The 15992-nt window shown below is 25.4% G+C and overlaps 2 protein-coding genes across 14 annotated transcripts; both read left to right on the top strand.

Annotated features, from left to right (window-relative positions):
• The first annotated feature begins 244 nt into the window (after positions 1–244).
• On the top strand, positions 245–2603 carry LOC135926297 (vesicle transport protein USE1-like). Of its 13 annotated transcripts, none has more exons than XM_065462223.1 (7): positions 246–610; positions 650–1719; positions 1763–1815; positions 1856–1958; positions 1999–2170; positions 2212–2378; positions 2421–2603. In XM_065462223.1, the coding sequence occupies exons 2-7, from the start codon at positions 1633–1635 to the stop codon at positions 2595–2597; spliced, it is 759 nt and encodes a 252-aa protein (XP_065318295.1). In that variant the 5' UTR covers positions 246–610; positions 650–1632; the 3' UTR covers positions 2598–2603. The 13 variants fall into 13 exon arrangements, 7 of the variants coding, with proteins under 7 accessions (XP_065318563.1, XP_065318295.1, XP_065318493.1 ...); XM_065462555.1 differs by having other exon boundaries at positions 249–1719; positions 2212–2309; positions 2350–2378; XR_010571947.1 differs by having other exon boundaries at positions 250–1719; positions 1856–1882; positions 1923–1955.
• An 11717-nt stretch (positions 2604–14320) lies between these two features.
• LOC135928102 (uncharacterized) lies at positions 14321–14848 on the top strand. The gene has a single exon (XM_065464452.1). The coding sequence runs from the start codon at positions 14321–14323 to the stop codon at positions 14846–14848; it is 528 nt and encodes a 175-aa protein (XP_065320524.1).
• Positions 14849–15992: the final 1144 nt, after the last annotated feature.

The raw sequence follows: 15992 nt of genomic DNA, 5'->3' as shown, positions 1-15992 counted from the left end.
ATATATCCTTGAATTCTCTTTTCATCATATAAAATTTTTATTTTTAAAATCTTTTGTAATATTTAAACATGAAATTTAAGCTTATTTAATTGCTTTCCATTTTTTAAATTTAATATGTTTATTATATAAAATGTTTGTTTGTTCACTCACTTTTGTTGTATATTTAATAACACATATAACCTCGTAAAAAAAATCTAACATAATTTTATACAATTACCTTCTCATCTGGCAGGTAATATGATAGGCGTACGTATGTTTTATTTTATCATAAGCTCTATTTGCAACTTTAATGTCTATGTCAAATATTGAAATCAACTTTTGAAAGACTTTTTTCGTCTGCGGGAAAATGGCTGATGTTAAATCGCCACCTCCAAGAAATAATGATATCTATCAATTCTACAAATACTTCTATCACTCACAATTTCATTTTCAAGCACACTAAATTCCTTAAATATTTACTTTGCGACTACTTACATTTTTTATGACATGAAAAGCCTGACTTCTACTCTTCTGAATCAAAACTAGTAAATTCTTTCAAATGCATGGAAGATGGGGAGAGTAATGAGACTCTTTTTCAATTGCTGAGGATTATACATAATATATCTGTCAAGTTATTACTTTTATTCATTAATTTTTTTATTTTTTCTAGATTCAAAGTAATAAATTCTCTTCTCTATTTACTAATTTATCTCAATCATCATAACTTAATTCTTTCTTATCTTCTCCAATTCTTTACCTAAGCTACTATAAAGTTTAGCAAGTACCATTATAAATCATTTATTTATCTTTTATTTCAATTATTTATTTCCTTTAACAATTTATTTTTTCTATATATTAATCTTATTAACTTAATTTAAACAAAATAATATAAATCAACATTTAATAAACAAAATTTAACTTTAATCCTCTCTTAAAACTCAATTTCATGGATATTTTCTTATTTATCATTTCTCTTGTCTGCTTTTTGCTTTTTCAATTTTCCAAGTATCGTCTGCTTATTTTTTCCCCATTTTTTTTTCTATTTCAAAATTCAAATTTATCTTACAATTTACTTTAAAATTTATATTATGTCAATTTTCAAAAATCTAACAATCTACTCCTACAACATTCCTGGCCTACTTTCAAAAACAACTATACTTAGGAAACTCCTTGATCAATATGATTTTAACATTATTTTAACACAAGAATCTCTTATTACCAATAATATTTAAAAAAAAAAGAAGAGAAAACAAAAAAAAATAAATAAATAAATTACAAAAACTAATTCTTCTTCCTCTTTACTCCTTAATCATCCCCCCCCCTTTTTTCTAATACATATTCCTATCTTATTTTTTTTAATAAATAAACATTATTTACAATGTGGATCCTGGCTTATCCACGAGTGGTACCCGTCATCCCACTCAAATTAAATGGGACCCTGACAGTAGGGTAAATTACTGTCAACTTTGTGGATCCTGGCTTATCCACGAGTGGTACCCGTCATCCCACTCAAATTAAACGGGACCCAGACAGTAGGGTAAATTTTCTGCCAAACGGTGAATGCAAATTCACTGCACTGGAGACGCCCTCTATGGGGTGGTGGAGTGCCCACTTAATTGTGGGATGTCTCCCCAGTGTATAATATGATATGATATGATTGAAATCAACTTTATTCGTCTTATGCAAGTTTGTGAGAATATGGTATCAGTTCAAAATTATAATCAATGGAGATTTAAATCGGTAATTTTATAGCTTATTTATGATGATTGATTGATAAGTTTAGTATATAGATACATTGGATTTATACCTACAACAGTTAATGACAACATCAACATTGTAATTTTAATTTCGATTGAAATCATATATTTTATCATAGTCAACGCCCAAAAGAAAATATTAATGAGTACAATACTAAATTAAGTTACCTAAAATCTTTGATTAAGGCTTCAAGCTTACCACCAATTTGTTTGAGCAATGTGGTACAAATTATACAATTTTTATTCCAATATTTAAGGTTAGGAAACATGTGATGATTCAGAAAGTTTTTCAAAATCAATGATTGATATTAATATACCAGAAAATGAGGTTAACATAGCATATCCTAAAAACTCAACAACATCCATTAAACAATTATATGTTTTAATGTCTTCTGAAAAAGAAAATAACCTTAGAGCACGCCTTTTATCAAAATGTATCTTTAATTTTTTATTAATTTTATTTAAGAAATTTAAGCTAATGCTTATGACAATGATATTGACTTAGACGATATTGATAAAATTGCATTTCTTAAAACTAATTCCAAAATTCAGGAGGCTCTATCAGAACAAATGGTTGATTTGGTTAAAAATTTAAAAAATAATGTTAGTCTAGCTTCAACTATTATTAAAAAAGATAACAAGGTGGTATATATTATATATAAATAAATGTTTTATTCATATCAGGTCTTATTTCAATCAACAAATCTTCAAGCCAAAAATTTAGAAAAATTGAAAGGTGTAAGTGATCAATTAGATATCACAAAAACTAAAGCAAATCCTTGTTGGGTTTGGTTCATTTTAATATTAGTATTTGCTATATTTTTTTGGATGCTTATATTTATGAAACTTTTTTCAAAATAAAATGTATGTGAGGTAGATATTGATGTGAAAAAATTAATGATACATTTTATTTTGTTGTACCATAAAAAAAATGTAGTTTAATCTTAAATTAGATATTATGATTTTTCCTTCACAAAAAAATAATTATGGGCTTAGCTAAATTAATTTAACCTGTGTAAAAAAAATTTGTGGGGTCCAGGCTTTGCTAATCTCTAGGAGTTTGAAATAGGAGTGGGGGGTGGTTAATTTAAATTAATGATGGAGGGTCATTCCATATCAAATCAATCATTTTACAACTCGACCATCTCAGATTTTGCTGAAATTTGGTATATAAGTTAATGAAGTGTTGTAATTGACGAATCCAAAATATTAGCCCCTTAACTACTAGAACCGGAGATATAGGGTCTCAAAGTAGCTCTGCGAGATCATTTTTCGAAAAAAATGATTTTTTAAAATTGGGATAACTTTAATATTAAATGTAGTATATTTATCTATCATGGCTCATTTTATAGCCCTAAGCAAACTCTTCCACATATTTTAAATGGAATTAATTTTTAATTTATAAATTTTTTTAAAATTGCGGTCAAAAATTTGTAATTATTTTTTTTAAATGTTAGTATAAATTTTTTTTTCTTTTCAGATATTTTATAAAGAGTATCAAGAACTGTTCATATAAAAATTTTCAGAGTGGTAAAAAAAAATTAGGTAGAAAAAATATTAAAAATAAAAAACCGCTAGATAGCGTTAATAATTTTAAATAGCTTAAAATTTAATTTTAAAAAATATAAGTCAATCTACCTATATTTATATCCTATAATATAATATTTGTTGAATAAAATCGCATTTCTGCACAAAAATAAAAATTCCGCTAGATAGTGCAAGTATTCTAAAATAAATATATATGATTTAAATTAATTATCTATATTACAAAGTTAATAATTCATTGAATCATAAGTTATGTTGCCATATCCGAGTCGCTGGAACATAATATGTGCTTATTTCATTTATTTCAAAAAAAATTAATAAACTTTCTCAAAAAAATACTTTTTATCAGAGCCTAAATACATTTATATTATTCCGATGGGTCCGCGGCCCAATATAAAAACAGGAAAAATTTTATAACCTTGTGTTATCATCAGGTAGACTTCGCTATCTCAGCAGAATGGCATTTCTTTGCTACTGCGCATGGGAAAGTGCCTGCGATGGAATAGGAGGAAATGTGAAACGATTGGCTGCACGGGCCAGTTTACAACTGCCTTATGAAAATCAAATAAAATTTCCTTGCGATTTCTTCAAATTCGCTGAGGAAAATATAAAAAATATTCATTTTTCTTATATATCCCATGAAGAATGCCAGGAGGAGAAAGAATTTTTAAAAGATCGGTTTTCAAAAGCTCTTTCCATTCCTGGAACTCATCCATCTAATTGGAAAGTAAAATTATGAGGAGTCCTCCACACGTTTGTGGGCAAGCCGCACGTACTTATAGGCGCAACATTTCGAAAAATGTTACTTAAACCTATATAGGCTTATTAAAAAGGAGTGGGGCATAAAAAGAGCCTATACCCGATAACTGCAATATAATTTAATTACTTTAAGGGTGGGTGGTGGCTGATTTTAAGTTTAAATTCTGTGTAAGTCATAAGGATTACTATCAATATTGAGATTTAATGTTCATAGAATCTGTAAAATAAAGATATAATTAAATAAAATTTTTTACCTGATCAGTATGATATAGTAATATTTTTTATTAATGATTCAACCCATACAATACAGTACTATCACTTCAAAATTTTTACACCAGATGTTTACATTGAAAAATAATTATGTGAATGAATGAAATAAAATTTTATAAATTCTATCTAATGATCAAATATATAATTAAACAATATTTTAATTTATTAATATTTCTAATGTATAACATTTCACACTTTTTTTAAAATATTCCTCGATTTAATTTGAAGTGAGCGGTCATCGTATAGTTTTGTCCAATTCATTGTTTAGCGTTATTGCCACTGTAGTTGTTGCATAAGTCATATCTTTTTCGTTGGTTTGTTCTAATCGTTAGCTTGTTACCTATTATCTCATTAGCTTGTTGATCTCGTTATTCATTATCATTTGTACTTATTATCATTGTTTGATTATTTCTCAAATAATAATTTTGGAATAATTGAAATAAGAATTGATTAATTAATGAATAATGGAATAAATAATTTTTATCGGAATAATATATAGAATATGGGTAACAATTATATATTGCAGTGGCATATTTTTTCAAATGGAAGGTTGGGGTATTTTTTGGGTGGGCTTCGCCCCCAAACATTTAGCTGGCATTTGACCAGCTTTCCCGCGGCATTTGGCCGGGTCATATGTTTGAGCTATTCCATTAATTATTCATAATTCAATAATAATTATATTAATATTTGGCCAGCTTTTCCGCGGCATTTGACCGGGTCATATGTTTGAGCTATTCCATTAATTATTCATAATTCAATAATAATTATATTAATATATGTTTGAGCTATTCCATTAATTATTTATAATTCAATAATAATTGTATTAATATTTTTAACTTTTATTTACTAATTCGCGTTTATGGATATTTAAAGAAGAAATAAAGGTTATAACCCAATTTTTATTATTTTAAGTTAGGTATATTATATTTAATAAAAAAAAATTTTAAATGTAAAATTGAAATAAAGTTAAGTGTCATTTTTTTTATATAATTTGCTTTAAAAACTAGCCTCAGCTTAAATTCTCGTACAATATAAGGAAATTTTTTTTTTTATTGAAATTATAACTTATTACCATATACAATATTATACAAAATATTTATTAAATACTATAATTATAGTGTGATTTTTATTTTCTTGGGAAATTTGCCAATTCATCAAGAATTTCGTTTGTATTTGGCAGTTTCTACATGGCTGGGGTGGGTAGGAGACAAATATATCTAAAATATATTGGCATTTTGAGGAGAAGGTATAGATTTTTTGGAGTATATATTTTTTTGAGGGGGTAGACATTTATTTTTGGGGGGTATTTTTGACTTGAATTGTATTTTTTTAAATTCAATATTTAATACGATTATGATGTTTATCGTTGATTTTATTCTGACAAAGAGATAAAAAAAACTATAAATTTTCTCTCTTTGAATATGAAGTCTTTTTATTCAATAATATTTTACAATATCACAAGTAATATATTAATATTAATCCTATTTGTTAATTTTCTAAAAGTATAGAGGTTGACATATATGATTAAATTTAATAATAATTTCAGTTAGAATACAATAAATCATTTAAAATTTTAGCAAAATACTTTAAATATTATTATTAAAAATAAGATTTTCAATAGGTAAATAAATTTTATCTATATTCTATATTTAATAATTAGCAAAGATCCAAACTATTTAAGATTTACAGATTATATTTTCTTCTCATTCAATAATCAATCTCAATAGAGTGACCCAAATAGCTTTGCAATTGCCGATATATTATTAGCAAGAATTTAAGTTTTAATTGCTTTTTATAGCCTAAATATAACTGAAAGGAAGTAAATAAAATTTTGTTGTAAAATTAAAAATGGTAGCTTGTTTTAAGATTCTTTTACATTAGTTCACCAAGTAGTTGGGGGGGGGGGGGTAGGGGTAAATTTTTTAAAGGGGTTTGCCTCCATCAAATTTTCTGCCATGTAGACGCTGGTCGTTGGAACTAAACATCTGTGGATATTTAACAGAGCTATCTAGCCGAGATTCGGAAGTAGTATTTTGTAGGTAAGTTTTGAGTCTTCCCAAGCTGGAAAAGGTCCTTTCATTCGTACATGTTGCAATAGGAAAATATGCAAAAATATAAAACTATATCAAAATATTTGGAAATTGAGCCGAGATTTCCTTACACCGATTGAGCACATCAATATTATGCTCAGGTAAAATAATCAAACGTAGTAAATATTTATAACAATTCGAATTCACTAATTAAATTGATTTCAGTATCAATTTATTTTACCAATATTGGCATCAGAGAACGAAGAAGGGTCTTTAGGTAATAAAATACGAAGATTGCTAAAGACTTGTTTTTTATCTAAAAAACGTACATTTATTCGCGATAAAAAAGTATCTAAGAATGGGATGAAAATAAAATTTTATAATATTATTCAGTTGAGTCAACATTTATATTATATCTCAATAATTGCCTAGGTGCTAGACGAAGGGTTAGGGTTAGGAATTAGTGTTATATGATAAGATTTAACTTTCAATTTTACGTCGATAAATATTATGAAAATATTCATCTACATTCATTCTTATTTACCTCTTCATACACGTTTTCTGCTTGTAAATTTATACAAAGTAGTAAGCAATAGGATTAGCAAAAATAAACTCTTATATTCAAATATTTGTTAAATTTTGACGGGAGAGGGTAAAATTTTTATTAGCTTTAATTTTAGATGATTAAACTGCGCATCGAGATAATTTATATTAATTTTAGATGACTAAACTACGCATCGAGCAAATTAATATTAATTTTAGACGACTAAAGTATGCGTCGAGCAAATTAGTGTTAATTTTAGATGACTAAACTACGCATCGGGCAAATAAATGTTAATTTTAGATGACTAAACTACGCATCAAGAAGATTAATATTAATTTTAGATGACTAAACTACGCATCGAGCAAATTAATGTTAATTTTAGATGACTAAACTACGCATCGAGCAAATTAATGTTAATTTTAGATGACTAAATTACCTATCGGGCAAATTAATGTTAATTTTAGATGACTAAACTACGTATCGAGCAAATTAATATTAATTTTAGATGAATAAACTACGCATCGAGCAAATTAATGTTAATTTTAGATGACTAAACTACGCATCAAATTAATGTTAATTTTAGATGACTAAACTACGTATCGGGCAAATTAATGTTAATTTTAGATGACTAAACTACGTATCGAGCAAATTAATGTTAATTTTAGATGACTAAACTACGCACCGAGCAAATTAATGTTAAGGAGCTAGTCGAATTGATTTTTGCAAAATAGTTTTTTTAAAAATTAATAATTTATTGGATCAGCTAGAACTACTCGCTAGAGGGTATATAATACAGGCTCTTCAATTTTTTCGATAGTCAATATTGCAAAATATTTTGATGGGGAGGCAATTTTTGGCTATATATAAGAAATTAATTTTTGTCATAATATAATAAATAAATACTTTTCGGCTCAAAATTAAGATCGAGTCAATTATTGGACTAACTAGTGCTAAATATTTGGACGAATCCAACTACTGAACCGACTCGAGCCAAAGCCAATTACTAGTCGGCTTGAGCCTAAGCCAATTTTTATGTCTTTAAAACAGACCCAGAAAATTATTGAATTAAACATATATTACCCGCATTTTTTTGATCATATAGGAAATTTTAATATGTAAAAATCGATATATTTCTCTAATAATGTTAGCCAGGTAATGGAAGATAATTATTTCGAATTCGATAATTAATATTGAATTGAACTATTCATCCTTTGCAAAGTTTTCTAAAATAAATGATTGTTACGAGATTATTTATTTTGTTTTAAATTAATAATTTAATTTTATATAATTTATTTTAAAATTTTACATTTTTTTATCAAACTAAAAAATCAGGCTTATATAACAAAAAAAAATCAATCTACACAATTTATATAAAAAAATCAATTTATATCAACATAAAAAAAACAATTTAAAGGTTAGTATTAATCGGTCATATCAACATTCCACCCTTTAAAAAAATGATCTCCACTCAGGTTTTTTTTGCATGTGAATCTTATCGTGCAGTCTGTCATAGTTTCGTCTTGGAAAATGATATTTATTTTGGTTGTGCATACGATTGTTCAAGTCGTTCATAAGTCATTGGCTTGATTCTATCACGTTGGTTTGTTAATATCGTTCTGAGTACGCTGGCTCGTCGTTAAGCTCCGTCATTATCATTGTCAATTTTACAAAATTGTTATTATCACCAATTGTAAAATTATCATTATTAAATAGGATTTCGGAATATATGAATAATTAGAGAATCGATCAAATTTGGATGTTAGAATAATATAAGGATGATAAATCAACAAGATTGTTAGATAATATTTTTAGCGTTTTTTTTTATTTTTTATATATATTTTTTGATAAAAGATGATATGTACGTCTGTACATCCATCTTCTTTAGAAATTTAAACTTTATGCCCTTATTTTTTAATTTAAAAAGTATTTTGAAATAATAATTATTCATAAGATTGTTTTTAGTAAAAAATAATTTTTTGAGCCTTAAATTTTTAGAAAAAGATCTCTTCATCACATCCTTGAGTATTATTTTAGAATGAAGACGTTTAGTTTTTATATGACTTCTCTTAGTGATACTTTTAATTGTCTTCAAATTTATAAGTTTCAATTTTTTTTTATCGCATTTAGTAAGAGTTTTTTTTTTATTTCATTATTTTCTTTAATGATTATTTCCTTATTTTCTTTAAAGTTTATTTCCTTATTTTCTATAATCACAAATGTTTCAAATATTATTATATAATTTATTTCTTTTAGTTTATAAGAATCTCTTTCCTTTTGAATATTGGGTTTTAATTTAAAATTTTTCAATTTTTTGTTACTAAAAGATTTACAATTATAATAATAATTTCTTTTATAATAATGTGTTTCTTTATCTAATTTTCTATTTTTATAATAATTCTCATTATTAGATTCACTTAAATTTTTATTAGAACAATTTTCTTTTATTTCTGTAGCCGATTTATAATTACATAAACACTTAAATGTATATAATGTTTCATCATAACTTGAATTTAACCCTCTTGGAAACACTGCTTTCATGACTAAATATAATTCATCTGGTAAATTACCAGGCTTGTTAACCGATCTTTTTAAAACGATCGAATCCCGATCACGATCTTTTCAAAAAAAGAGGATCGAAATCCAGTATCGACCTTTTTTTAAAAAAAAACTCGCGATCACGATCTTTTTTTCTATTTAAATTTCTGAAGGAAATTTCTGACCGATGCAAAATTAACTAATATATGTTATAAATTTATTGTAATTGAATAATAATATAATATAACCGATACAAAATTAACTAATATAAAAATAAATTAAATATGGTAGAAATTTATTGTAATTGAATAATAAATATAATATATTTATTTATAATAATTAGCTTTTAATAATAAAATTTTTTCTAAATTATCATCATTTAAACATCCGCGTCTTTCATTTAGAACATGATTAGCTTTACTAAACAAGCGCTCCACAGGAGCGCTTGATGGCAAAGGTGTATTATAATCAATAAATATTTTTTTTAAATTAATATAAGTATTAAAAATATTCATGGAATCATCATTTGAATAAAAATTTTTTTTAACGGAACAAGCATTTTGTACAGTATTTTTCCCCCAAAAAGCATCAATGTCATCCATACATTCATTTGAGTTGCAATAAGGTTAAGATTATGGCAACAACAACGTTGATGTTTTGGTAGGCTGATAGTAGGAATAATTGGGTCATCAACGGATAATATGTCATCCAAATTTATCAATTCCATATCCTCATACCTTCTTCATTTTCTCCAAAAACTCGAGAAAAAATAAATTTATTTAAATATTTTTTGCTAAATATAAATATTACTTAAATGTCTTGACAAAGTTGGTTCCATTGTCAGTCACCATCTTCACCACCTTATTATGAATTTTATAGAACTTATGGATACCCATGATTTCGTTGGCCAAAACATCATATGTTTGCCTCCCAATTATCCTCCTCAGTGCCAAAGCGGCTGACCTTTTCTTGAGGGTTAAAGGATCCAGCTAATGTGCAGTAAGTCCAATAAAAGCCCTAATAAAATAAACATTATAAAATTCATATAAATATAATATACCTTCGATGACCACTCCAACAATCAGCAGTGGTGCATACATAAGAAACTTCAGACAAATCTCTTATAAGATTTGTCGTCATATAAGAGAAGGAAGTAGATATCCTGTTGCCCAGTGTTTGGCGACAAATAATTTTTGTCGCAGGAGAAAAAGTTTTAATCATTTTTTGAAGGATCATCAACCAGAGACAATGGTTGGAAGGTGTCAATAATAAAATCCATGATAACCTTGTCTGCTGTTTTTTGCGATACAGCTGGAATGTTTAGATTGTTAAAATTTAATTTAGATTGTCTGGATTTGCAACCAGAACTAATTTGGTGTGATATATTTTTTTGTGTAGAGAATTCGTTGAGGTGTTTGGTAATCTCATTTTTAAATTCACTGCTTTTTCTTTATAAAAGAAAAAAATAGTATGTAACAAAGTTGGATGAAAATAACTTCTCCTGAATCAAATTTCATTTTTAAAATTTTATATGGAAATTTAAAGTTAAAAAAAACAATGTACAGGCTGAATGTAAAACCTATATAAACAAAAAAATGATAAAGGGTTCAACACAAATTTTGTTAAACATATTAAAGTATATTATTTAATTTATATATGGTTAAAAAAGGTTCATATAGGTTATTTTAAATTTTAAGTTTACAATATTGTCTTTGTCTATCATTATTAAAAGTTGCCCAAGATGATATGGGCTAAAGATTTTGATAAAATCTTTAGCTATATATGAATATAATTAGCCTTTTTGGCATTTAAGAACTATGGATTAAGGGTTCAACAAATTGTTAAACATATTAAAGTATGTTTTATTAGTGGTTAAAAGGGGGTAGGTTATCTTGAAAATTTAAGTTTACAATATTGTCTATCATTATTAAAAGTTGCCCAAAATGATATGGGCCAAAGATTTTGATAAAGTATTTTCCTATTATGAATATAATGAGGCTTTTTGGCATTTAAGAACTTATGGATTGAGTCAAATGATACAAAAAATACTTTCAATTCAAAATATATTATTTAAAAAAGCCCTAAAAATGTTGTCAAGAGGATTATATAATCAAGCTCAAACTGAAACTATAATACTAATTGATTAGATTTCACATATTATAATAAAGAAATAATAGAATAGATATTTATTTTTCTTTTGGTGAAACATTGCTAAGTTCAATACAAATAACATTGAACTGGATGTTTTAATTATATTAAAGAAAGTCAAAATACATTATAAAGGCTTAATTATTAGTTATTACACTTCCATTTATTATAAATACTCTTTTGAAAATTAAACTAATATAATAGTAATATTAAAAAATAAATGCCTAATTATTATATATAAATAACAAAACCAAGATTAACTCTTCATCAAATATTTTATTAATTATACTGTATCTAATAATTCATTTTTTTATAAAGAATCTGTATCTAGATTCTATTTCTGTAGGATCTGCTCAACTCAGGGATGTAATAAATTAAATTTAAACATGTTGACATTAAGATTATCAAATAAAAAAAATTTAAAAGAATTACCTGTAAATGTCTCTTTAAGTTCGAGGATGATATTATCTTCTTACAGAGACGGCATTTGGTGCTGATCATATTATAAGAGTTGCTTTCATCCATTTCACATAAAGTAAAATACTTACGTAATTTCAAAAATGGTAAAAGATTCTCATTCTCACTTATATCTGCTGTTACATCAATAGTAGAAGCAATAGAATTTTCTAAATCTATAATGGACATTTACATTTACCTATTAAAATAAATATTAATATATTATTATAAATTTATATATAACTTGTAAGAGCTCTAAATCTCGTAAAATTTAGGAAATGAATAAATATATCTATAAAATAAATGGTGGAATGGAAGTTGATAATGGAAGTTGATAAAATATGAAGATAGATATTTTTTTTAAAAATAATATTTTAATTTAATTTTCAAAATTTTTATTTTATTTATTGTTTTAAGTAAAAAATTAATTTTTAAAAAGATCGGGATCGAATTTTAAACAAAATGATCTCGATCCTCAATTTAAGTCAGAATCATAAATCTCGTAAAATTGACAAATTTGCGATCGAATCCAGGATCGTCGATCTTTTGATTAGATCTTTTAACAACTCTGTAAATTACCTATTAAGCTTAGAGTATTCTTACTATCATGAAATTTTAAATAATCTTCTAACTTGTCAATGGACTTTGTTTTATTATTATTGTCCCATATAGGTTTATTCATAATTTAGATTAAAAATTTTTAATTATTCTTCACTTTTTCAAATAAATCATTTCTTACATGTTTTTAGAATGATGTACATATTACATTCCAGAACTTTTTTTTATCTAGTTGTCTATGTTCCAGTAGCTAAAATCATATTGTCTTTGGATTTTAGAATATTTTGTAAGTCATTATAGCCCAATTTTATTTAGTTCGTCTAATTTGATATATACCTCATCTGGTAGTCTTTTCGTAAAGGAACCTGCTTTTTCAATGTACGAGATCTGAGTGTCCTTGAAGATGTCTTCGAATCTACTCAAAAAAAAATCGCCATTGCCTGAGTATATTGGAAATTCAATATTTATATTAACATTATTATTGGGAATCTGTTTCATATTTATTTATTTACGATTTCCTCGAATATGTAGCGGAACTGCCACTATAAAGTTTTCTAAAATAAATGATTGTTACGAGATTATTTATTTTGTTTTAAATTAATAATTTAATTTTATATAATATATTTTAAAATTTTACATTTTTTTATTAAACTAAAAAATCAGGCTTATAAAACAATTTTCATATTAATATATAAAAAAAAATCAATCTACACAATTTATATAAAAAAATTAATTTATATCTGTTGTAATAAATAAATAAATATATTGATTTTTGTATTTTTTTAAAGAAATATATTGATTTTATTGGTATGTTTATATGTGAAAAGAAAAAAAAAATGAGGTCATTGATTTTTTTTGATATATTTTTTTTTTGGTAGTTCGCGATAAAAATATATGTAATTTTATATATTCGATATACATGTATGTTTTTGGAATTGATTAATAAAGAAATAAAAAAATAAAAAAATATTTTAATCGCCACAGGATTTAAAGAAATAAAATTATAGTATCTAGAAATCAAATCGCTACAGTTTGGTGCCGTTTATAATTAAAGATACCTGGCGGAACACCATTGTATAACATTGTATAGATTAACGGCCAAAAAGTATTAAAAAAAAATTCGAAAAAAAAGGTAAAAATATTTATTTAGATATATTTAAATGAATTGTTTTTTATTTATATTAATAATTATAGCTTTATGTTTTATTTTTTCTTTTAGAATAGTTAAAATTTTTTTAGTAAAAGTACTGATAAGTCTACTTTAATATAAAAAATTGAAAGAAAAAGAAAAACAGTTAAAAAATATTTAAAAAAAAAATTTTTTTTTGATAAAATGTGGAATAAAAAAATTATTACCACGAAAAATTATTTTGAATTCAAAGAATTGAGACAAGGAGAGATGTATGTAAGTTTAATGGTAATAATAGTGTTATGGATGGGGGGATATTTATGGTATAAAAGAAATAGAAATAAAGAAGCGAATAGAATAAGGTATTTAAAACTAATTGAACAGGAAAATAAAGAAATGGAAATTGAAAATAAAAAAAAAGAAAATGAAGAAATTGAAAGAATAGAACAAGAAAAAAAAGATATAGAATTTGAAAAGTTGAAAATGGAAATGACAGAAATTAAAAGAATAGAACAAAAAAAAAGAAATAGGAATTGAAAATAAGAAAAAAGAATATGAAAGGGAAATTGAAAGAATAGAAGAAATTAAAATTGAGAAATTGAAAAGAGAAATGAAAATAGAATGGGAAGCGGAAAGGAATAAAATAGAAGAAATAGCCATAAAGGAAAGAGAAGAAAAGGAAAAGATTGAATTAAAGAAAAAAGAAGAGGAAATACAGAAAATAGAAATGGCAGAAATTAAAATAAAAATAAAGGAGTTGGAGGAAAAAATTGTAAATAAAAGAATAAATTATAAAGGTCAAAAAGAATGTTATAATTGTGGAAAATTTGGGCATTTAAAAAGAGAATGTAATGCCAGGGTAAATCTAGGAGTTATACCAAAGATATGTAAAAGATGTGGAAATAAGGGTCATAATGCGGAAGAATGTTACGTTCCAGCGTACAAATTAGTGAATGGGAACCAAAAAAATGAAATATATTGTGAAAATTGTGGGAATTTAGGACATACTAAGGATAAGTGTTATAAAAATGAACAAGGTGTTTGCAAAGTGTTTCCAGCGGTGGAATACGTAGGAAATGAGCAGAAAAATATGGTTAAAAGAATTAATAGAGAGGATATAACTTGTTATAAGTGTTGAAATATTGGGCATTATGCGAAGGATTGTACAGTAGGATGACTGTATGATAGTGAATTAAAAACATTTGGAAGAGTTACATCAAAAAATGAGTTGGATCTATTAAAAGAAAATATATATAAAAATAAGATAAATGATCATATTGAAATAGAAAGAAAAAATGAAGGAAATAATAACACTTATGGGGTTTATAAAAATATGTTGGAAAATGAAACACGAAAAAATATACATATTAGTAATTTACCTATCTTTAAGTTGGAAGATAATAAAAATTTTGATCAATGTCCAAGAGTAAAAGTGAATGTAGGAAATAAAGAGATTTGGATGTTATTGGATACAGGGGCAACAATATCTGTGATGGGGTATAATGAATTTTACAAGTTATGGCCGAATGAACACATAATTAAAGATAGAATGAGGGTAAAACAATTGAATGGTTCAGAAATTATGGCGTTGGGAAAAGTAAATTTACCGGTATTAATAAATTACGAATTAATAAATTTGGATTTGTGGGTATTAGAAGAAAAAATTGATACAGTTTTGGGATGGAATTGGATATCAAAATTTTTTAGAAAATATTTTGTTGAATATATTTCAGGGGAAAAATGAAAATAAAAATATTGAAGTATTAAAAAAATCTGTAAAAGAGGTGGATGTTAAAAACTCGGGTAATAAGTTAATAAAAGAAATTATAGAAAATAATAAAATTGAGAGTATGATAAATCATAATCAAAAAATTTTGGATAATAAAGAAAAGAATTTGTGGAAAATAAAGTACTAAAAGATGATGAAATTAAAAATATATTAAATAATTCTGCGGAAGTTCAGAAAAATAAAAAATTATAAGGGATAAAATGGGTCAGGAAAAACTTGATATTTTTGATAATAAAATTGATATAAGTTTAATACCTGAACCTGATATGGAAATTAAAAAAAAAATTGATTTGGAAATTGAAAATATTTCGGTTGATTTGGAAGTTAATAATATTTTGGAAAATTCAGAAATTAAAAAAAATAGTGATCTGGAAATTGTAAATATTTCGGTTGATCTGAAAGTGAAAAGTATTTTGGGAATTGATGATGAAAATTTTAATTTGGAAATAGACAATAAAATAATTTCAGGGAAATCGAGGATGGGGAATAATTA

Source organism: Gordionus sp. m RMFG-2023, chromosome 1 (assembly GCF_954871325.1).
Source record: "Gordionus sp. m RMFG-2023 chromosome 1, tfGorSpeb1-WG-v2, whole genome shotgun sequence".
NCBI classification, from domain to species: domain Eukaryota; kingdom Metazoa; phylum Nematomorpha; class Gordioida; order Chordodea; family Parachordodidae; genus Gordionus; species Gordionus sp. m RMFG-2023.
The sequence above is the reverse complement of the archived record's forward strand: the minus strand, read 5'-3'. Positions and strand labels throughout refer to the sequence as shown.